This window comes from Lethenteron reissneri, chromosome 38, assembly GCF_015708825.2.
Source record: "Lethenteron reissneri isolate LAM-NWPU_2019-01 chromosome 38, ASM1570882v1, whole genome shotgun sequence".
Lineage (NCBI taxonomy): Eukaryota > Metazoa > Chordata > Hyperoartia > Petromyzontiformes > Petromyzontidae > Lethenteron > Lethenteron reissneri.
In genome coordinates this window covers 9,119,123-9,142,990 of record NC_083816.1, presented here as the reverse complement: position 1 = coordinate 9,142,990, position 23,868 = coordinate 9,119,123, and the positions used below count along the sequence as shown (strand labels likewise).

At 48.1% G+C, this 23,868-nt stretch overlaps 1 protein-coding gene across 4 annotated transcripts in view; it reads right to left on the bottom strand.

The window, feature by feature from the left end:
* Positions 1-23,868, bottom strand: part of LOC133351784 (inositol 1,4,5-trisphosphate receptor type 1-like) — a 155,555-nt gene that overhangs the window by 36,810 nt on the left and 94,877 nt on the right. For all 4 annotated transcript variants that reach the window (XM_061567301.1, XM_061567303.1, XM_061567302.1 and 1 more), the window contains 10 exons: positions 22,967-23,160; positions 17,754-17,943; positions 17,036-17,298; positions 14,047-14,247; positions 13,330-13,440; positions 12,052-12,147; positions 10,598-10,714; positions 9,997-10,107; positions 4,075-4,267; positions 3,034-3,156 (listed from right to left, as the gene is read on the bottom strand). In XM_061567301.1, coding sequence (XP_061423285.1) covers positions 3,034-3,156; positions 4,075-4,267; positions 9,997-10,107; positions 10,598-10,714; positions 12,052-12,147; positions 13,330-13,440; positions 14,047-14,247; positions 17,036-17,298; positions 17,754-17,943; positions 22,967-23,160 — 1,599 coding nt within the window. The remainder of the gene's footprint in view (positions 1-3,033; positions 3,157-4,074; positions 4,268-9,996; positions 10,108-10,597; positions 10,715-12,051; positions 12,148-13,329; positions 13,441-14,046; positions 14,248-17,035; positions 17,299-17,753; positions 17,944-22,966; positions 23,161-23,868) is intronic.

Sequence of the window (23,868 nt, the reverse complement as noted above, 5' to 3'; positions counted from 1 at the left end):
TACATACATTTTACTTGTGTTTGTATGGATGTTGAGCTGCCCCCGCACCTCCGATTAGCGCGCTCGGCCATGTACGGTGCGAAAAAAGTTGTCTACGTTGAACTTCTTTCTTACCGTACGCAGCCAACCATGCACAATCGGAGATGCGGTGGGTGGGAGGGGGGGAAACCAAAACAAAAATTAAGGCCTCGCACACGCTGCATGTACCCTGATGGTTGGTGATCAGAGAAAGTGCTCCCCCATGGTGGGGGGGGGGGGGGGTCCTTGAGGCATAGAGTTGTGGGCCGCTGCTGGGTGTAAGCCATAGTTTACTGGTACATTGATGTAGAAAGAGAATGTGAACACTGGGGATTTGGCTGTTCAATTAAAATGGATTCTTACGCTTGCGTCTCGCGTCAAACCACGTACAAAAATCGCTAATTTTTTATGAGATTCTATTTCTCTTTTGGTAAAACAAAAAAAAATTTGTATAGATTCACACCACACTAGATTAGATTTACCCCAGCAATAAAACCCATTCTACAATTTCGCAGCAGTATAGACTTACACATTGCGCAACGGCACGAAACGTGCAATTGCTTTGCGAATGGAATCGCGGCGCCGAATTATGACGATTCGTCAACTCGTGGCGACATCTCCGCGTCGCGACATCTCTACTCATGCGCTGGTGCATGATAAAGGCGCTGCGCAAGCACAGGGAAGGAACGAGAGGCTTCACAGAAATTGCAATTGACAAGCATAATTACAGCAAATTCAATAATACAGAAAAATCCATAATAACGAGGTCTGTGACGATTTGCCCTCCAGGCCAGTCCACCACTTGCCAAAGGAGGGTCGTGAGCTCTGAAATGCAACAATTCAGTTCGTCTCATATTTAACTCATTCGTATTATTTCTCATTTATTGTCTCCTTTGTAACATTTTGTTTGCTCCGTTAGCCGAGATGTAACATGAAGAACCAATTGCCCGATAAGGTCGCCTATAATATACATTTCCTTTTAGGGCCAGTGTTTGACGAATGTGTATCGTTTTTATTTATTTATCATGTGCGCGTGTGCGTCACTGCCAACGCAGCGTCAAATAAAATTGCTGACATGCAACATCAGCGCAATTTGTAAATAATCAATGAGCAGCACAGACGAATCGACGCACGTGTCGCAAGCTTAAAATAAACAAAATCGGATTTAATTGAAGAGGGTTAAACTTCCACGTAACTATACGTTAAAGCAGATTAAATTGTGCACGCAATGAGCCACCGTAGTAGGAACAACATTCGGTGGAAGAATTGCGTACATAGTATGATGATTAAGGACGATGGGTGTGCGATCTGAAAAACAGGCCATCAAAAATAACCTCCCGCTCAAAAGGTGAAGAACGAGCAAAACCAAAATCTGAAGCCTAGACCCCGAACAGAACGAAGACGAGGAAGTCTCCCTGACAGAGAGAACATTCATTCCCAGCAAGACCTAATGCTCTAACCATGTCATTTCAGGTTCTAAAAACGGCGTTGTTCAAGTGCAAGCCTTTACAAATGGGCCTGGTGTATTGCCCTCCGATTTGCACACACGCGCACACACACCCCAGTAATCAAAGTGCAAAACCTGCTTGAGGGCGACACCAACCACAAACACAAGTATGGAGATAGCGGCGCCCACAACCGGACCAATTAAGAGATCGAGATACGAACCCGCCACACACGCACTTCCACCGGCTCTCATTCCGAGTGAGACGATGGCCAAAGTTGACAGGCGAGTTGTGCGGTGGGGGGGTAGAAAACAAATAGATAAAACACATCGCCAGGTACACAGGTGCACCGATCGCCTTGACACGAGCGCCACAGGCTGTGATAAAGGATTCAAGGTTGAACCGTCGAGCGCCGGCGCGCGTGACGTCTGTGTCTGCGGGTGGTGGGCGGCTTTGCGCCGCTCGGTATCACGGGGGGGGAAGGGGGGTGGTTTCCACGTCACCAACGGATGCCCCCCACGCAGCGGTTTGGGGGCCCGGTCCCCACCCCCCTCTTTCACCACCTGGCTTGATGAAGGTTACTCGTGAAAACAGGAGGTTCACGTTTTTGTTGTATTGCATTTTTTAATGCAATGAAAAATACCGTCTTTGTTGTATTGCATTTTTTCATGCAATACAACAAAGACGGTATTTTTCAAAAAGGCCTTGAGAGGGGCGTTATTTCAAAGGGTGAATCCTGCTGCCCGAGCATTTCTCCCTCAGCCGCTCTGTCGATTTGTGTTTTTCGCTCAAAAAAACAAATCGCCCACGATTGTGGTCGTGAAGCGGGGGAGAGTACTGCGTGTTTTGAAGCACGCAAAGCTGGCCATTTCACACGTTTCTAAAAGTAAGCGCGTTCACACTAAAAACCTGCAAAATGGATATTTTCAGCTCGAGCAAAGAAGCCCGTCGTCGCTGTAGAACTCATTTGATGACAATTTTCCACCTCTGAAAATAATTAGATTCGTTGCTCCACCACCGATTGCTGTTTGCAACTGCTTATTGCCACAAGTTAAATACCAATATTTCCATGCCGTGCCTTCTGAAAGCGCTCGCACTAATGATGCCTTCTTCAAATAAATGAGATTAGAGTATGAACAAGCTTGAGGAAGTCCGCAGACGAGAGTTTAAATTACAATCATTAGCAATAAAATAACAAAAAAGAATCGCACAAATGCAATGCAAGGGCAGGCAGAAGTAAATAAATATTTTTTTTCTAGGTGCAAAAATTCCGAGACATCTCACTGCACGTCATTAATTGCATCACGCAGAGTTGACAGCAAAGGGTCACCAAACCTCCGCCGTTTATATTCCGGATCCATCCAGCCCGATGGCGGAACGGCGGCACTGCTGCTCAAAACAAGGCACCGAATTCCCGGCCCAAAGCTAACGTCGATGGCCGAGTGACATCAGCACCGGGGGGCCTGGCACCCCCCCCACCCGCCCGCCACTTCACAACCCACAAAAGACTGACGATGGGCTAATGATGCCCTTGGCGAGCGCCTGTTGGGGGAGGCACGGTGGATCCTACCTCCGCTGCTGGAGTTGAACGGGTAGAAGAAGGCAACCAGGAGGTTCATGAAGACGGTCAGGTTGGAGGAGATGGTTCCCCACAGGGTGATGTGTCTGGAGCACCAGTAGAGCATCGGGCGCACTGCGGAGTGGAGTAAAGCCACCGTAACTATTACCCCACCGCCCTCCACCAAAAATCCCCCGTATAGCCTTAACAGACTGTTGGGGCAAGTATTGTTAGAGAGCACCATTGAAGGCCAGCATGGTACATGAGGGGGAGGTCAGCACCACTCCCGACTGATATCTCCCCAGTGGCGATGTTTACACATCATAACAGGGACTTCATTTAAGGCCGAGTTAACCGAGTGGAGGCCCAGAACCGATTCAGATCATCACTGGTGTTGGCCGTGAGCGGGAATCGAACTCGGGTTGCCGGGTTTGAAGCGCAGCACGGTAACTGCAACACTGCCACCACCACCACCACCAATAAAACCGTGGTTGTGCGAGGACATCATTGCCTTGGAGCAGTGGACTCGCTCCATCGCATACTTCATGCCTGAGTAACATTTATTTAAATGCCGTTTAAACCTGGATGGAAATGTGTCATAGCAAATGGCAAGAAAATAAAAACACAGAACAATGCAGATAATTACAACAGTTTCGTTTAGAATTGTTAATTTACAATCCGGATTTGGTGTGTGGGTCTCATTAATTGCACAAACGGGCAGATGGGTTTGTGGACGCACTGTATGTTAATTCAGTGCGTTAGTTATGTTGTCTATAACGACGCGAATGGATACGCTGTGTTATGCATCAGAGATGAGCAAATTGCAAAAACGACAATGGCATTGTTGTGGACAGGCACTTGGGCACACACGGCAACGGAACACGGATTGGAGGGGAGCGCAGTTCTGGACTTGCACACAGCCAGGTAAGGTTTGCGAGATAGAAAATAAAATTATTCTGAACACAAACGCATGGCATGGAGGACTGCGCATATTCCAGACGCGCGGTTTCCTAACGACGGGCAACGCCACGGCGAGGAACAAGAGGGCTCCACCTCTCAGCTGCTTCTGCCAGACCATCTCGGAGAAGAGCTCATGAGAGCTCTGGAAGAAGTCGCTGATCTTGCTGCCCTGGTCGTCACGCTCCGTGGTGAGGTAGACGCGCGACTTCGACTGGCTCGTGAGGAACTCGCACACGTTCGGCACCGGGAACACAATCTCCTCCATCACGCGGTCATGCCGCACGATCTGAAAAAGGCACGAAGGGCGGCGGAACATACGGGCAAGCTGGTCGGATGGAGAGACGAGAGAGGGGCACAGATGCACAGACCGACAGATCGACAGCAACAGGCAGATGACAATAATTGAATCGATTTAGCATCCCAATGTAACTGCCTCACAATACACTTTTATGAAGGTGTAAAACATTAAAGTAGTAGAGGGGGGGGGGGTATCAAAATAGGGAATTACAGGCGAGAGGAGCGAGGGAAACCGAGTGGTCACAGCCCGTGGCTGAGGAAAAGGGGCCCAAGCGCCAACAGAGTCACACAGATGCATGTCCGATTAGCACCACGCCCGGCCACCTTTGTCTCCCTCGTGGTGATGTTTACACACTGCACCAGGTCAACCTAAGGGAGGCTTGTCACCGGTTCAGATAATCTTCACCGGTGTTGGCCATGAGCGGGAATCGAACTCGGGTCACTGGGTTCGTAGCGCAGTGCGCTAACCACCACACTACTGCTCCACATGTATGTACATGCACACACATGTATGTACACGCATGTATGTACACGATTGTATGTACACACATGTATGTACACGATTGTATGTACACGATTGTATGTACACACATGTATGTACACGATTGTATGTACACACATGTATGTATACGATTGTATGTACACACATGTATATATACGATTGTATGTACACACATGTATATATACGATTGTATGTACACACATGTATATACACACATACACGAGGAAGTAGGGGGAATTGTCTGTCAAGGTTCAGGTCAGAGCTAGACTTTAACAAAAGGAACTAGAGAATAAGTTTGTCCTTTGAATGCAGGATGCTTGCAACAGCAGAGGGTGAAGAAAGTGTTTGCAGGTGCAAACAGAAAGCGAGGCTTGCGATGGGTGGGTCACGTGCATAGGATGGAGGAGCTGCAGGTTACCGTGACAGGCATTGGCATGGCACTCGGGAGTTCAATGACCAAAACCAGATAGCGCGGCACTGCCAAAGTGGACCTTGCGAGGTCAGGTGTCGACTTAACAATAACAAAAGTTGCGGTTGGAAATCTGGCGAGAGAAGCGATGGTGGTAAACAGCTGAATAGGCAGCGATAACCTCTCGGACTTGACCTTTTTCTACAGCCTGTAGGCGCAAAGACCGATGAGAGTAAGGGTCTGTTACATCAAGGAGGGTTTATGTAGGACCGGTGAGCAAAATGCCATGCTAACATTACATTCAGCCATGAACTATAGGCTTGCTGCTGTATTTGTAGCAAAAAATAAATAAATTTGGTTTTCTATTCAGATGTATGTTGAAGTTCTTTCACACCATACATCGTCAACCGTGATTAAAACGGGAGATGTGGAGGGGGGGGGGGAAGACAAATTAACACAAAAAGCAGTTCTAAAAAGAAATTAGTTTTCAATCTCGGACGAGTGGCTTCCTAATAAAATCTTATTCTAGATTTGAAGTTTTACAGTAATTTTGTTTTTTTGTTGTGGTTGTCCCACCTGATGATGGAAGCTTGTGTTGCTTCCAAAACGTCGTGATTTAAATTTGGTTATTTTATTTTTCATTTTTATTTTATTTTTTCACCTACGTGACTTTACCGAAAGAACCAAAGAGTAATACAATCTTAAGTAAGAGCGTTCCAGGCAGCCGCACATCCGAAAGCGTCGCGCGACGATGCGCTGCCCCCGTCAATGGCGATGCCACTTCGTTGGGAGGTCACGACCACCGGCGGCGGCCATCATCGCTCCTCACGTTTCCTGCCGAGGCCTCCGCACATTCCTAAAGAACCCGAAGACGACCGTGACCAACGCGTGTCCGAGTTCTCTACTGTCGTACAAGTTGAGGAGTCGCCGATTCATGCGGTTGGGGGTATAGGTGGCAGGGGTTGGCAAACCCTCGGTTCCTGCGCCATCTCTCTCGCATTCAAAACGCATTGCGACTCTTGAAATAGGGTTTTGTTTTTTTACCGAATTCGAAAAAAAATGGCTCCTCTTCTTATTTTGGTTGCAGACCCCTGGTCCCCTCGGGCAAGAACATAAGTACCAAGGAATGAAAAACAAAAATCACCACATTTTTTTGGAGAAGCTTTGGCAAATAATACAAGCCGTTGGTTTTAATACACTCAATCTCTTTATGAAGTCGTTACACCGGACAGCTTCTAAAAACAATATTTTCGCACATTTGAACCGATGCCAACTTGACAGTTTTGTTGGAAGCCACTTCTAATTCTCCGCCGAACGCACTGCAGAGGCTTCGTTTTAAACGTTTACGCGGAAGGAAAGCATTAGGGCAAAAGTGGACACGTTATAAAGTTCAAGTGGTCTCGCGCGGGTTCGCCAGTTACTCCGTTACAACAAACAACCTTCTCAAGGCTTGGAGCTAGGTGGTTCGGCCTATTGCCCGTTATAAAAAGCGTAGGTCGTCATGACCACGCACAATCAAGAGCCGGATTCTGTCGTGACGGTGCTGATCCTTTTATTCTCTCCGCTATCTTTTACGAGCTCTGGGCGTGCACACCCAGCCCGCACGCGATGCTTAGCATGTGCTCAAATAACCTCGGCTGCGGCGTCGTAAAGTCTCAGGACAGTCAACAGCACGGCTTCGACGAAAACGTGCCAGTGCTCGCGCGACGCTGCCCTTGACGATGCCGCTAAAAAAGTTCGCGCAAAGGCTCCAATACCTCTGGGTCGCAACGAGACGTGTAGATCAGGCCGGCTTCTTGGGAGGTGTTGTTGTTTCGCATGCTGGTCAATTATTTAGCGCCCGTTTTCGTGTTTATAATGTCCACCGAACGGCCGTTAGCAACAATTAAAATGCACGCTTGCAACCCACGCGTGTGTGACCTTCACCTTATTTACACATCCCAATTCACGGTCTTTGGCTACTAGATAATTTTATTGTGCCATCACACGCTGCACAGAGATGTTGTGCCAACACACGATGTCACGTAAAATTTACACGCACGCGCGCTCCATTGCTTCAATGTGCATCCGTTGCGTTTCACTGGAGAAAATATTTATTTAAAACGTTTGCTTTTTAAAGAGCAGTGTTATTCAAAATTGTACCATCGGTGCGTCATAGGAATTCATTCAGATCTCTCGTGCAGCAGGGGTGCCCTTCTTGCTGGAGAACGGCCCGTGGAAGTGGACGGAACTACTTTCAGCGAGCGGAACTACTTTCAGCGATCCCTCCATGGGGACCTCTTGGTTTTCATTCAGGGGGCAGCACTTTGTGACAGGGTCGGGTGCTGCGTAGCACACGAGTCAAACCAATCAATATATATTTTCATTCCGAGCTTGAATTAGCCAAAGTGTGCAGAATGAAATTTAATATTACGTTCGCTTGTCTAGTTATTGGCGACGTGGCAGAAACCATTAACTCGCTATACTTGAGAATCAAAAAAAATATCAATCACATGTGGCCACCTCGATTTGAACATAGATTTTTCACCAAGGGAGTGACACGGTCTAGCAGTAGTGATCGCAGATTGTTGTGGTTCATGGTTTACATTGAGCAGCCACCCCTGCTGGTTACTACTGTGGGTATATTAACCATAAAACCACGTGCAGTCCCCGCTTCAGCGGATTGCTCAAGATCCCGTGACGTCGTTCAAAAGAGTATGCCATTTTTTGCTGCCGACACGTTCAAGATTTTTCAATATTACCTGCAAAAGACTCGACTGGAATATACATAGCGATCGCTGCCCACACCCACCCACCCACTGATTTTTTTTTTACAGGTCCCTTCCTGAAAACTGAGTGACGAAACCAAGCGAGGCTTTCCTGGGTAAACAAGCGGTGTAATGATACCAATAATGATAGTAATGATAGCAGTGCCAGCAGTGTGTCGACAGTGCCGACCTCTGAACCCCGTGGCCACCTCACACACGGCGAGGACTTAAAACGCTCGGTGCGTGCTCGATTCATGCTGCTCTCCCGTCCCCGCGCGTGCGTCTTACGTAATCTGCCATTGACGCAGTTCAGTGCCTCAATTTGCCGCGCCAGGCAATTAAAGTTGAAGATTAACACATTATTATTATTATCATTATCGGACCGCCACCTGAAGCACCATATACGCACGCCCACGGCCACGTCACCTTGGTAACATCATATTGCCGCTAAACAAGAGATTAAAAGAATTATAAATCTCCAATTCCTTTTATTCGTTTCGGTGAATTTTGGACTTAATCAGGTTTTGCATCTTCCTGAACATCTGTCCCAGCGTGACCAGAACAATAATTTCAAATTTGTGTCCATTGTTAAGATTACCATCCGAAAAGGTGGTATTCAACCGTTTATTTTTACGACCTATATCTATTAAAAAAAGGCATAAGAATCCTAAAGCTTTTTTCAGGAACATCCTGCACTGGGAAAACTGGAAACTTCACACGTGGATTGTACGGCAATTAGTTTATTTTCCTGAGGCGAGTGGTGGGAAATTACATTTTCCGTCTCAGTCAACCTTCGTTCCAATGGAGCTTGCAGCTTTCTGGAATTCTCTGCCACTTGAACATTGTGCATTTGAGACTGTTCCATACTCAAGACAAGACTTGTTTTCGTGCTTTGTATTGCCATTTTTCGTAACATTTCATTGATTTTATTTAATATCTCATGTCCACCACCCTGTCTATACCCAACTACTGATGCTTTACATTTTCTGTAAAGAGTTTGGAGATGTGCTTGTATTTTGACGCTACATAAATGGAAATTGTACTCTATTGTAGTCATTCCTTTGATTCTGAACAGTGGCGTCACAACACGTTTTTTTATTTTACATAGAGACGGACGCTTGGTTATTTTCAGAGCCAAGCCAACCTTGGCCGGGATATGAATTTTAAAACCACCTCAGTGCCCGAACCGGGTTCGTGAACCCCCACTCATAGCTTTAAATCTGGAAATTGGTGACAGAAATTGTCTCTTGGAAAACAGGTGACGTTTCATCTGCAGCAGCACAAAACGCTCCCCACAAACTGCGGACGTGGTAAGAAGTCGAGATGGGAACAATACTAGATAACAAAAACGGAGCTATAACATGGGACCTTTTTCCCCAGTATCAAAGTGTGACAAAATAAAAATAGGTTTTACCCTTTAAGGCAAAAAAGCAGGTGTTCAGCTGTTCAAACACCAAATAGAAACCTTTTGCAAGCAATCATGTCTGCATTAAGCACACACACTTGTGGCAAACATGCAAAAAAAAACACGTTCTGATAATATATAGCATTGTCTTTCAAACCGTTTGGTGTTCACAAGAGACAGCCTTCTATAGGGCCTAGCCTCACCAGTGTCAGACCAGAGGGCGCCAATAAGGGGAACAGTACAAGGTCAATGCAAACGCCAACACATTCATAGCCTCAGGTGAAGCAGTTTTATCTACCGCACACACATGGCCTGCCCCTTCACGCTGCGCAACAGGGCAGCATCGACCACCTACACTTTAGAAACGTCATGCGTCTTGCCCGAGACACTGTCTGTCAATCATGCAAGTGGCTGGGCAGGGGGCGTTAGTGACCACGAATTATTTCAACGTAATACGCCGGTTCGATCCTCAACAAGGGAGGAGCCACAAATATCCAAACCCCAGCATCCCCTCGGCTACCTCGGCACACGTGGTGGTCAAGGAGTGAGAGTCAACGTCACCGATTCTGAGTGTTTGTGGGAAAAAAAAGAAGCAGCAATGCAATGGACAGGGCGGGGGTCTGGCGGATGGCTGATCGGTGCCAGCCCAGGGTACCTCTATCTGCGACGTGTGCTTGGTGTAGTAGTCCAGAGCCTCGCTGCCCTCTTCGCCTGGGCTCGACGAGAGATGCAGCATTTGGTCAAGCTCCTTGTTGTGTCGAGCCAACTGCGCGGCCAGGGACGTGTGGGGGGGGGGGGGGCACAGAGGTGAGAACAAAAAGGCAAAGATTCCACCCCGCCCCCCACGAAGCATTTAAGAGACAGTTGGGGCCAGGGCTGCTCTGCTCGTGAGCACTTGTCAAGGCCGGTAAGGTGTGCAAGAGTCGGGAGGAGGAGAGGGCAGGAACATTCATGATTTTAAAAAAGGGATGTTCTATCAAAAACAGGCAACTTTTATTGTTACAATTTTAATTTCTGATCCACCTTCTATAAAAAAAAAGGTTGGCCTTGGCATACTTTTGGTCAATAACACAATAAGAAAATGATGAAAAAACGCAAAAGGGCCCATATGGAATGCTTACCATCCTTTCGCGCGAGTGAAGTTATTTTAAAAGACCAAGTCGAAACAAAGGCACACGCACACACACAAGAGCTTGGGGGACCCATGCGCTCCCCTCCGACAGACGGCGAGCAGAGTCGACCTCTCCGGTGCCCACCTGGTGAGCCAGAATGTAGATGTTGTGTCCCACTTCCTTCGGGGAGGTGCTCTGCTGCTCCTCCACCACGCCATCCTCGCCATCCTCCTGGTGGTAGGCCTTCTTGATGACGGCCACCTGGGAGGGCGGGCAACGACGAGGGGTCGTGCGGGAAAAGGTTGAGCGCGAGGCCACACGTCGAGCAATGGAAATGGAGACTTTGCGTCCAGCGGTTAGAGAGAGAGCCCCATTCCTGAGATGGACCGAATGTTTGGCGTAGTTTAGAGAGAGTTTGTAGCCGACTCAGTAGTGCGATAGAAACAAACGTGAAAAGCATTTCGGTCCATTGACGATCCGGCACTCAGAAAAGTCACTCCAGCTACTCACTTTAGTTTTGCTCACTTTCTTGTCACCCTTTTCTTACAGGTCATCTTTTCCCCCAAAATTCTTATTACACCTCGAGACTCCACCAAGTCACCCGTTCCCTTACGATTCATGCCGCGTTCAGCCACCACATTTGCAGGACTCCCTTCTTCCTTTCCTCGCACCGCTCAGTTTGGGAATTCCCTCCCATGAACTTATCCCCCCCCCCCCCAAGTTCCTAGAATCTCTCAAGAAAAAAAAGCTTTCGTTCCGCATCTGCTGTATCATCATTCGTGCTCGTAGTTTCTAGCTTGGGCACTTCCTCCTGTTCGTCTCTCTTTAAGTTCCCGCAACCAGACTTCTGTTCAAACAACGATTTCTGATCTGGTGCACTGTCATTCGTGCTCCGTTTGCTGGCTGCTGCTCTGCGCAACTGGTCTTGGATCTGTGGTCACAAAACTGTCATAAAAACCATGGCTCAAGAGTTTGGGCTCACAATCATGATGCCTTAAAAGTGAATTGCACGAACCTAATTTTTTCGTGGAAATAAAAACCCGATGCATTCCTTCCGACACCGTTCCTTAAAATAAATCAGTCAATGTCTAATTTTCCCGTGCATCCATTCATCTGTAAGTGGAAATTTGGCCATGCACAGGTTGGCAAAAATCACATAATGACTTGTAATCGTCCAAATCTTCGGGCTCATCAATTCTCCCCCAACAAAAAGGTTTGGCTCACTGCTTAAGAGTTGTTACCTCATCAGCGATTCTGGTCCAGAAGCAAATAGCAACGGTTAGGAGGCATTGCACGGGTCACTTCCCCCCGCCGACTCCAATTCTAGAATCAAAAGTCGCTATTTGTAACTACCGTCTTGTTTGTATGTATTATTTGTCGAGTTTCTCTTTTCACTGGCACAGATGTAACACGAGCATAGAATTCACAAACATCGTAAACAGTTGCTTCTAATCGATGCATCGTTAGATGCCGAGGCAACACTCCGCTAGTAAAAAAAAAAATTCGGCGCAATGAAATTAAACAAAAATCGGACATCTCCAAAGTCGTAAACTCTCGAGCTGGGCTTCGGCGGAGCGTGGAGCCGGTGGCGGCCGTACCAGCTCCTTGGGCCGCATGTTGTAGAGGATCCGCTCCGCGTTTTCACTGTCGTGGCGACTCTCCATGATCGCCAGCAGCAGCTTGGAGGCGTTGTCCTGCGCGAGTTTTGTAGGACGGCAGTTTTAATAAGAAGCACATCAGGGCGAGGAGAGGATGTGGAAAGAATTACAGCTCTTGTTCGTGGCACAAACCGGTCTCTTATCTAAAGCCAGGTCCAGAGCTGACATGGCCAACCATGTTGGCATTGCCACCAGTAAAATAATAATGCCATGTATTTACCCAGAAAAGACGAAGCATGTGGTAGGAAACTGGGATAACTCCAGATACACACAATATGGGAAGGGGGGGGGAACGAAACCATGTACAGAGAGTCAAGAATCCATTGATTTATTACAATCCCCTCCTGACCATATTGCAGTGTAAGGCTCACAACATCTGTAGGTATAAAATCAAATAAATCACGACGTTTCGGGCACAACACAAGCGTCCGTCATCAGGTGGGAAAGCTTCTGGTATTCCCAAAGAAGGTCACAAATAAGTCAGAGCCAGCCTCAACCCTACTAAAGGGTTCTCTTTCATCCGACAAGACCATGGCGATTTGGTCAGTTTTCGAAAATTTGGCGAATTTTAATTAGTTTGCGAGCCCAAAAATAGGGCATGGGTTCGGACCAAGTTAACGAAGGTATTGAGTGAAGGCAGGTCCCCTTCTCACGGACAGCAGTGACTGAGAGCCAGTTACCATCAGCTAAACCTTCCAAACATCAGCATTTGGCTGGGACGGTTCATCCCAAAGCAGGCAAAAGGCGGGGGGGGGGGGGGGGGGGCGGCACTACCAGAGGATTGAGTGGAGTTGGCAGAGTCGCCAGAACTAGTGGCAAAAAGGGGGGTGGTGCTAGTGACAAGGTGGGGATGGCCGGGAGCGGTGGTGTAGCGGTTAGCGCGCTGCGCTACGAACCCGGTGACCCGAGTTCGATTCCCACTCACGGCCAACACCGGTTCCGATAATCGTCACTGGGAATCCTCTAGGTTGACTCAGCCTCAAATGAGTACATCAACAAAGGCAGTCGGGAGTGGTGATGGCCCACCCATCCCCTCGTGTGCAGTGCCGGCCTTCACAGGTGCTTTCTAAACAGCAGCACTCGCCCCAACAGTCTGTTAAGGCTATACAGGGGATCTTTGTCTTCATGGTCATGTAAAAGGGGGCGGGGCTGACAGAGGGAGGGGGGGGGCTGACAGAGGGAGGGGGGGGGCTGCCCGCTGCCCACGTGTCCCTTTACCTTAAGCTCCAGCACGAGCTCCATGCGATCCTTGCCGAGGGGGTTGATGTCGTTGAGAATCAGCGCGATGATGATGTCGATGCCGTTGGACTCGTGCGTAGCGATGCAGTTCTAGCGGAGAGATCGGCATCATCACCACAATTACAAGCACGTCGCCACACCAGGGAGCCTCAACTGCCAGGTTGTTTTCCACTGTTTTGCGATTATTTCAAAAATGGCACATTAGTGGCAGGGCCGCAACCACAGTGGGTGTCCGAACACCTAAAGGACGACAACATTTTGCACCCCAGGGTCAAAGACAAAAGATCCCCTGCATAGCCTTCGTAGACTGTTGGGGCAAGTACTGTTAAGCGAGCACCTATGAAGGCTGGCATAGCACATGGAGGGGGTGGGTGGCTAGCACCACGCCCGGTAACCTTTATCTTTCTTCCGGCGATGTTTACACATCGCACCAGGCACGCAGTTGAGGCCCAGGACCGGTACAGATAATGGTCGCTGGTGTTGGCCATGAGCGGGAATCGAACCTCGGGTTAAAATCGGGTTCATGGCACAGCGAGCGGACTATTAATTGCTACACACTGAGCCTAGGCTTTTGTTCATGGAGTTTGTCCCACCCCTTGCAGTGCTTTGTACTGGGCCCATGTTGAGTGATAATCAAAACAATATATACGAAATTCCCATCAGCGGCAAAATGGCATCACTCGAGCAGCGTCGTACCTGGTTCTCGTGGCAGGGCCCCTGGCAGTACTCGGTGAGACTCTCCAACGTCTGGTTGATGAGGCCTACGTTGCGCTCGTTGATGTAGAGGCCCAGCAAGCCCAGGCCGCCTGTGGTGCTGCCGCAGATGCAGTCGAGGAACTGCAGCGTCTCGCACACCAGGTTGTAGTTGGTCTTGTTGTTCTGGCAGCGCAGGAAGTTCTGCCAAATGTTGGGAATGGATTGACGAAAATAAAAAGGCGCGTGAAAATCGGAGGCGATGTTCAAATTTGGTATTTCGTTGCAGTGCTCAACTACCGTTTTGCGGTCCTGAGATGGTGGTGGAATTTCCGTGTTCGTATGGTGGACTTAACTTTATCCCGAGGGGTACACTCACTGCTGGTGGTTCATTTATTGACCATGAGACAGATTATGGGATGAGCTGATTCCACAGCTAGATTCTAAAAACTCAACCTTCCAATTGGGAGTCATGTGCTCTAACCATGGCACCAACTGGCTAGAATAAACAACAAAAATAAAAATCTGGGTTATAGAAAGATTGTATCAAACCGCGCATTAACCACAAATGAAAAAAAATATTCTCGGACAAAATAAAAAACTTCGGGTCTGTATTTGCTTTGCAACTGCATCCACGGTATGTAAACACTAGGCATGGAATGATTCAACCCCACAACGATGTCATGAATTGTAACCGAGAAATTAATTCTGAGGTCTCATTTTTGTTACAGCCACGTTCACACGTTGCGTCTCATTTGTTTCACCACATTTTGGTGCGTTGTTGTTTTCGCTCCTCTTGCCTCCACAATCCGTTCTCAATTTCCACATAAAAACACGAGTTTGTGAATGGTATTGCTTTTTGCATCGAACAAAGCCCACGATTTCCATGAGCGCGCTCGCCAATAACAGTACTCGTCTAACAAGTCAGAGACCGGCCCAGGGTTTTGCTTACATGAACAAAAGCCGATTGACAACATTGATTTTGAAATGCAATGGGTTGACGGGACCAAAACACATTTTACTTGCGTCTGGCGACAGAAGAGAGTTTCTGCTTATATTTTACATTTTCTTTCAGCCACAATGCTCTACAGCAAATGATCACGAGTTTGTTATGTTTAACATGATCAATCTATTTGCATGGAATGTAAAAGATTGCGTGCGCGGGAATCGTTAAAATAAATGCGGCTCAAGTCTTTGACATTATATATATATATAAATAAACAAACATGATGTGCGTTATCATGCAATTGGAGACCTAATTGTGTCAGAAAGCAAAGTTCACAACACCATGGTGGTCGTGGTGGTGATAATAATATTGACCCCCCCATTCGTAATTTGCACTTGCAGCAAAAAAAGTGTTAAGACCCAAGATAAACTAAACACATCCGAGGCTAAAGATTTCTCCTCTGCGTCTTTGCCACGTCAAAAAAGTGCAACCAATGAGGATTTCTCCCCACGCGCAGTAATTTGAATATTAATTGGCACTATTAACTCCAATTCGACAATCCTGTGTGTTTAATAGGAGCTCGCCAACTGAAAGGCCAGCAGCTGCTGCCCATGTACCTTAAGTTGCGATCCTGGGTCCAAGAGAGCTGGCATAATGTGATTGGGTAACACATTACAGGCTCTTGCATGACCTCATAACAAGACATTTAATATGTCGGTGATCAGGGCAGGTGGCCCAGTGGTACAGCAAGCAGCCTGCGATCTCGGATTGCTTAGCCCACCATCCCTTCTGGGGTCAGGAGTGATTTTTTCCTATGGATATATGTGCCCCTGCCATTGGGAATGTGGAATTTCCACCAGTGACCAAGGGGATATAAAAACAGGACTTGCACCGCCCCAATGTTCTCATTTCAGCAGGATATGTTCCTTTGAATATGTTCCTGCATAATATGATTAAATTGGGTCATACCTTTGTGATTAAATATTTTATTGCTTGTGCGCGTCTTCCAAACTAGATCACCAAGTATAAATTATTTCAGGAATCCATCCAAATCATTTCAGGAGTTCATCACAAGAGGTTAAGAAACCCAGTGTGGTTGGTGGCTCAGACAGCTATTACTGTGTCAAAGCACAGAGCCCGCCACCGATGACAATTTCGAGTATTTAAAATCGATAGGCATTTGCCCAATATTCCAGATGCTCAAGCGAAGCAGAGTTTGACGGTTCTCAGCCCGATAACTGATGACGGCACAACAAAAACAAACCCCGATCAAGTAAAATTTGGTTTTCATTCAATTGAAGTCACTTCCAGCGTTGGAGGTTCGCACCAAAGTCCGGATTGATTGGGCGTGCGACGAGCGTTTCTGGCAAGCAAGACTGCGCGGGTAACTCTCGTGAGGGCACTTCACGGGGATCTTAGTAGGAGTTTTTGCGATATCTTCTGGCGGCCATTTCTTGACAAAACCCCAAAAGACTTGTTGCCGAAATAATTATGAAAAAGGTCTTCATGTCATGGGTGTAATCCAACGGCAAAGTAGGGAATATAATTTCGATAAGGAAAATAAAATGGAACCGACACGGTACGTACTTGTGGTGTCGTGCGTTCTCTGCAAGGCCGAGTTAGGATTTGCTTTCTGAGCGTTAAGAAAGAACACTCATCCAGACGATGACAGTATAATAAGGACAGAGTTTCAGGAAAGAAAAACTAACTTTACAGCTGTCGAACGGCACGTATCAATAATGCACCCCATGGGGATGTCACAATTGAGAAAATTCAAAATTACTCGTTTTGTTTTTGCAATGTCGTTTTACATTCTTTGAATAGGCCGTACAATTAAACTTCTCTCCATTAACACGCAATTTGTAAAGACAAATCGTCGCAAGCTAATTCTCACGCGCGCGCGCAATTTGAAGACGAAATCACGAAAGTTAAAATAATCAATTCGAATCCTAAGAATGAACTCGACGTTAATTTCCAAGCCTGGCTTGCCAGCTCCCTCCCACATCCCGGTGAGGTCACGGACCACCTCAAGACCTCCAAGCCGACCTGCAGCGCTGGGTTGTGGTTTTCACAGAGCAGCTGCAGGAAGCGCAGGATCGGTTCCATGATCGAGATGAGTGGGCTGATCTCATCCGCCTCCACATAGGTTGCTCTCTCTCCTCCTCCGCCTTCTCCAGATCCAGATGCCGTTGAGCTACTCCCTCCAGCCTGTGTGATGCCACCACCACCATCCTCCGTGTCCGCATCACCGTCGCGCCGGTAACGTTTCGTGTCCTCGCTCAAGGATATCGTCGAGCATCGCCGCACAGCTGCGGAGGGGGAAGGGATGGTGGATCAGAGAATTTGGATCTTTAGTTGATCATCCATAAGAGGTTTTTGTGACAAGTGTTAAACTTTAGTTGATCAAATCGACTTAATCAATTATGATCTCAGGTCTATATAATAACAAAGATCCGTTAATACAGCCTTTAACAGAGATTGTTTGGGGCAAATGCTGTGAGAGCACTTATTTAAGGGCCGGTACCATGAAGGGGATGAGTGTCCAACACCGCAACACCTTAGTGTCTCGTCAGTGCCAACGTTTACAGAGCAGGTACTAATTTAAGGCTGAATAAACCTAGGGGGAGGTTCAGATAATCACTGGTGTTGGCGGCGAGCGGGAATCAAACTCTGGGTCGCCGGGTTCGTAGCGCAGCGCGCTAACCGCTACACTACCGCTCCCTACACGCACACAGATTAGCGGCTTATTAAATAGCGTGGTCACCTCTCCTGTGGCTGACGGAGGGCAGATCCTTCTCGGTGCCATCGTCCTCCTTGTTCTCGCCCCCCAGCTCTGCGGTGTTGACAGTCACCGTCGCCTTGATCTCCTGCTGCGCCGCCTTCATGCGCTCGTAGAAAACCCTGAAGAACTTCTCAGATTTCTTGTCCTCGGTGAGTCGACGGTAAAACGAGTGCTGGAGGAGAAGAGAAAAAAACCACTTCAATGAACAGGTCGGGAAGAAGAAAAATCAAGCACATGCATGGACTGTGTTTATCAATTTCCTGTGTACACAGCTTTAAAGAAAGTTGCCCATCGTTTCAGCCGTTGTGCCGAGAGATCGAAGAGAACGCGACCTTCGGTTTGGATGCCCATATAGCGTGCAAACCATTATACCACCCGGAGCATCCAACTTGTAAAGTGGATGGCACCACTTTTCTTTTTCAAATAAACACACGTGTTTTGTCTACGGAAGTATTTAACTAGCGGTGCAAGGTACCGGCGCATCGTTGTCAGAGCGAAATGTCTTTGCATATTTGCCAAAGTTGTTTTTTTGCTTCCAAGTTTTAGACAACCGTTTTATCAATTTGGCCGGTCACCGTGAGCAATACACCTTCATACCACAAGTTAATTCGTATTGGATCATTACGTTACGGGCGTCACAGTACCTCCCATTATAGGAGGGACGGACGGACAGACAGAGCCAATGTATACATACATTTTACTGGTAGGAACCTCCTGGTTACACCAGCCCACAGGGGATTATTGTGTTCGTCCGTCCGTCATGGAGGGTGGGGCTGGGTCACCCCGTGGTGCCCTTATAAAACTCAACGTTTAACCAACTCACGCCGGCTTGTGCCCGCCCTCACAGTCGGGAATATTTGCGGAATACACCACGCCGCCGTTGACCCTGGCCATTGACAGAGCAACCCAACGTTCCTACCAGCTCCCTCCGCAGGAATGTGTTTATTCCCCCCCCCCCTCCTTGCTGTAAATGTCCACGTGATGGGTCACTGTGGTACTCTCATTTGTGGCCAGGTCACTTCTGAAAAATGAGTTAATAGCTCAGTGGGCTTTACCTGCTAATACATGTTCGAGGTTAGTTTTGCGTGTATATTTTTTAAGTGATTTTTTTTTCTTTCCTATACTTTACATTCCTATGGGTGTTTCTTGTCAACTTTCTGACCCCGACATCCGACATCTGTAAAAAAGAGCTTTATAGCTCAAATTCCTCCAGTATAAATATTCTGATTCTGCTTTAAACTTCATTTGGGAAGCGTAAACTATTGCCAGGGGGCCAACAGAGCAGCCATCCATTGTTCTGGATTGTAAAGATTCTTACGCTTTTCATTCACACGTCATCGCTCTGTAACATCCTCCGACACAGCGTCGTGCGCGTTTGCTCACCGTTCGATGTTGGAAAGGAAAAACGTCTTCGTCTCAGGACGGCGACGACACCAGACAAAATTGGAATAGATTTCGGACGAATGGAACCAAAAAAACCCACATGCACTGGGGAGAAAAGCCAAAATTCTAAGAATCCGTACGTCCGTTCCAATTTAGGCTATTGTAAGTAGCACGGTACTGTACTGGGTGATTGTCATGAGAAGTTGGCAGTGGGCCACCCTCACCTCTCCCAGCAGTCACACCATGGAAATCGCAGCTTCCGTGGGGATTATCCGCCGTCATTCTACACCCGGTTGGTGGAGACCGGTTGGCTGACCTCTTGCAGGGTTTGCAAATTGCCGAATCCAGCTTTGGCCAACTGCCACATTTCTAAATACCTAAAAAATAAATGATACGGACTCTTAAAGCCATCTTCTCCACATAACACCAACTACACCTGACAAATTATATGAAAACGTGACAAGGTTTGCATGTCAACTGGCTTTAAGATTTCAGATGGACACACCTTTTCCTTAACTATGAAAAAGCACAATATTATTTAGTCAATCACCGTATGAGAGTAAAGAACTCGTCACACTGCGTTAGGTCGCGAGGGGCTGCTTGAACATACTTCACCATGCTGGTCAGTGCAGATTGGTCAATGTGGATGCCCTGGGACATTTTTCAATATTAACTCCATCCATAACAGCGGCAAAATCATGCAAGTTGTCGGGGGTAAATTGTTACATGCCTAGCACCAAGCATTCCCTCCCCCGTGCGCCAATATGTGCAGAGCACCAATGCGTTTCAGCCAGAGGTAACTCGGGGGATATGCAGTCAAGAGCTGGTAACGTACTCTCTGGTCTGTTGCTGAGCTACACACAAGAAAAAATATATATATACACACACACACACAACAACCGCCATTCGCCACTAAGTGGCGGTGACGTCACCACGACGCTTGTGCCAGGCCATGTGCACCTTGAGGCCACGTGAAGTGTCGAACGCCCGCTGGCAGGAGGTCACGGGGCAGACCCAGGTGCCACGGATCGACTGACTGAGATGACTGGCTGATGCACCACCTGTGCCCCCTATTGTACCAACTTGCTGTGCTTTAGCCACCCGGCGCGCCGCTCGTTGTTGTGTATATACACACAGATAGAAACATACCGCCATTTTACCCTCACAGACTAAGGCTGCTGTTAGCGAGCATCTATTTAGGCTGGCATAGCACGCGAGGACAAATTTGACTGAAGGGAGGTCAAGGTCAGGTTGGGATATCACATGGAACTTTTTTCCTTCTTGGAACAGATTTTAGCTACGGATGGGAATGGCACTCGGGTCCCGGGGAGCGTTGGGGCAGTGCGCGAGCCACTGCCGCAGCACGCCAAGCAGTGCCTCGCATTCCTTAGGCACACGGAGGTGGCGACACTGGCGCGGTCAGTGCCACGAATTGTTCCGGCCCACCGGCTAACGGCACTTGCAAACCATCGGCCACAATGTACGTGCCTAACGCGTACGGGGAAGAAAAAATAAAAATAAAAAAATCGCTGAACCTGTGCGCCGCGAAAATTTCAATTAACAAAAAAGCGAGAGAGCACACAGGAGCGGAGCGCCGCAACCCCCTTCCAACAATTTGGCCAATTTCACGGCGACGGCTCGGCGGGGGCCGCCTGCGTCAATCACCCCCTCCCCCCCCACCCCGCTCGGGGAGGGATCCTGCTGGCAGAGCGACACCGCTGGGCGCCGACATTTACGACGACCTCCTCCCACTTGGCGGCGTGGAGCGGCGCTGGGTCGGCACGTCCCAGGGCCAAAAATAAATTATTTAAGTCACGCACAACCTTATTTATGCAGGCAGTGGTGGCTCGGGCAGAGATTATGAATAACAGGCCAAGGGTGAGGGGAAGGGTTAGGCGAGGGTTGGCCCAGCGGGCGTGGGGTAACGGTGCCAGTCATGGGGGGGGGGGGGGGGGGGGGGGGGGGTCTGTAAATAACTCCACTCCGGATCAACCCAAAGTGAGCCGTGTCGGTGTTTGAAATGTGCCGTGCGCAGCCCACTGTAGGTCAACACCCCAACACGGTGTTGAAGGACCCGCTAAAGGCCGGCGACGATGCATTAATGCAGAGTGCGCATCACCGAAGGGGTATTTAATCAAATTCCCTTTTTCACGAGATAATACATGTGTGCATGCGTGTCATGCTACCGGCAAGTGGATTTGTTTCAAAGAGCCTTTGCAAACCTTTCGGTTATCACCTTGCACACATGGGTTTCCACCACCCCCCCCCGCCCCCCCCACAGTTTCCTCCCACACGCCAAAGACTCATTAATGGAATTATCCAAGCATCTGATTTGTAGGACCCTCCTGAAAATTAATTTGGAGACCCAATACAACGAGAAACTGTCGTAGGCAAATTGATTACATTATTATCAATGCATGCCTCGCATCATTTCATTAAAATGGGAATCCAATTTGCATCAAGTGATAATAAGAGGGACCACTTTCAGTCCTGTATAGCCACTTCTCAAAATGGGAAAAAAATTATACATCCCAATTGAATATTGCTTTAATCATTGACTATTGGATTTACATAATCACTTTCATTGGAACAGCTCGCTATTGTCCAGTTAGATGTGATTACAACGATGCCACTGACAGAAAAAAGCAATGCAGAAAAACATTATATAAACGACATCAACAGGATGTGCACACGCATTCATGGTTTACCACTCCGTTATCCTGCCTACGAACCAATCACGAGAAATGCCTCCGATCTCAAAGTTCAGGAGCTAAGCAGGGCTGGTGCTTGGATAGTGTCTGGATTGGGTGCCATGGTGGTGTAATGTTAACTCACTTGCCTAGTATGCAGGATGTCGTGGGTTTGATCCCGATCCGGACGCCTGTATTTTTAGAGTATGCATGCTCTCCATGTGGTTGCGTTGATTTTTCTGCGTCTCCCCCGGTTCTTCGCCACATTTAGAAAAGTGCAGTTAGAGTATTTTGCTGCTAGAAATTTCAACAGGTTAGGCCACTTCACCGAGCTGTAGGTCAGATCGCTTCTGAATAAGACGTATAGCTCAGTGGGCCTTAACCTGGTTAAATAAAAATCGTAAAAATAGGGTGACCACCATAGACAAACAGGTTGTCATAGGCTTACATGCTTCCAAGTCTAATGTTCACTGTGTCTGTACGTCGATGTTACCGCATCCATGCTGCCCCCCGACTCTACGGACCCTTATTGACCAGCCTGGTGAAATGCGGGTCTTCGGCCCGGCATGGTGTCGATAGGCCCTTGCCCAGCAGTAGAATGACAAACAAGGGGCTGCACACGTGTACACGCAACATCGTACAATACAAAGCGAGCCAGCAGAGAATTCCGTACCATCTTCAAGCACACGGATAAGAACTGCAGGAGACCTTGCTCAAAAGAGATAAACACTCACCTGGATGTCAAACAAAGACAACAGCCTTAGACTATTGGGGCAAGTGCTGTTAGCGAGCACCTATGAAGGCCGGCACTGCACACGAGGGGGGGTGGGTGGTGGCCAGCACCACGTATGGTCGGCCGTCTTTGTCTCCCCTTTGGCGATGTTTACACACCACACCAGGTACTCATTTGAGGCCGAGTGGACCTAGGGGAGGCCCAGGAACGATTCAGATAATCGTCACTGGTGTTGGTCGCGAGCAGGAATCGAACTCTGATCGCCGGTTTCGTAGCGCAGTGCGCTAACCGCTGCATTACCGCTCTTGAATAAAACAGAGGATTTCCGGCTTGCATTGCGATGGGTTTTTCCTCTCATCTCATCATTTGAAGAGATCACGGCGACTCACCTGTATGGTGGTGTTCCCCCCCTCCAGCAGGGCAATCCCCAGCAAGACGCTGTCGTGGAAGATGCGATCGCTCGTCGTGCTCACGACGAGGTCGATCACGAGGTCGGAGGCCCCCTCCTGGTCGAGGTGGCATTGGATGCTGGCAAGGGTCATCTCGGAGCGGTTGAGTAATGCCGGGGTCACGGAGGCCTGGCCTGGATGTCAAAGTAATGCCGACAAATGTGCACGCACGTACGCACGCACACATGCACACAGAAAATGTGAAGGTTTCTTAATAATTAAGAATAACAATAATTGCTAGGCCTTTGTCAATCCACTGTTAAGATCGAGGCCTCGCTTGGACCACACACACTTTATCACGCCAGTCAGTTCAAGTTGGTGTCGTGAGGGAGGGGAGCCCAGGACCAGTTTGGCGGCTATCACTCGCTACCAATGTTGGCCAGATCGGGAGTTAACTTCTGTTGCTAGTGCTCCATCGCTGCCCCCACGGTCCTTACCCTAAACATCATCGGCACGTGTCCGTGAAATGGTCGGAGATGGTTGGTTAGTTGGCATGTAATGATGCATCAATAAAAAAAAACACATGTTTATGCATTCATGACACAGGCAGCAAATGGTGCGTGCAAGATTGTATCGTTTCTTATTTGGACACAATGAGGCAGCTAGGGGAGGTGTTGCAATCGCTACAAATGCAGAAGACAATAGATGTTTACAAAGGAAGGAGTGACCGCCAATAAGCGAATCATTAATGTCTAAGTGGTGGACAAATTCTCTCCACGGCTTTGTAGAACTGCAGCTTCTCTACAAACATCAAAGCTCCAGCTCTGACCTCTGCTCGCAAAGAGTATTTCTCAAACCACCTGTGTTGCTTGTCACTCCCTCCAGGTCCTCTTTCCTTTAGC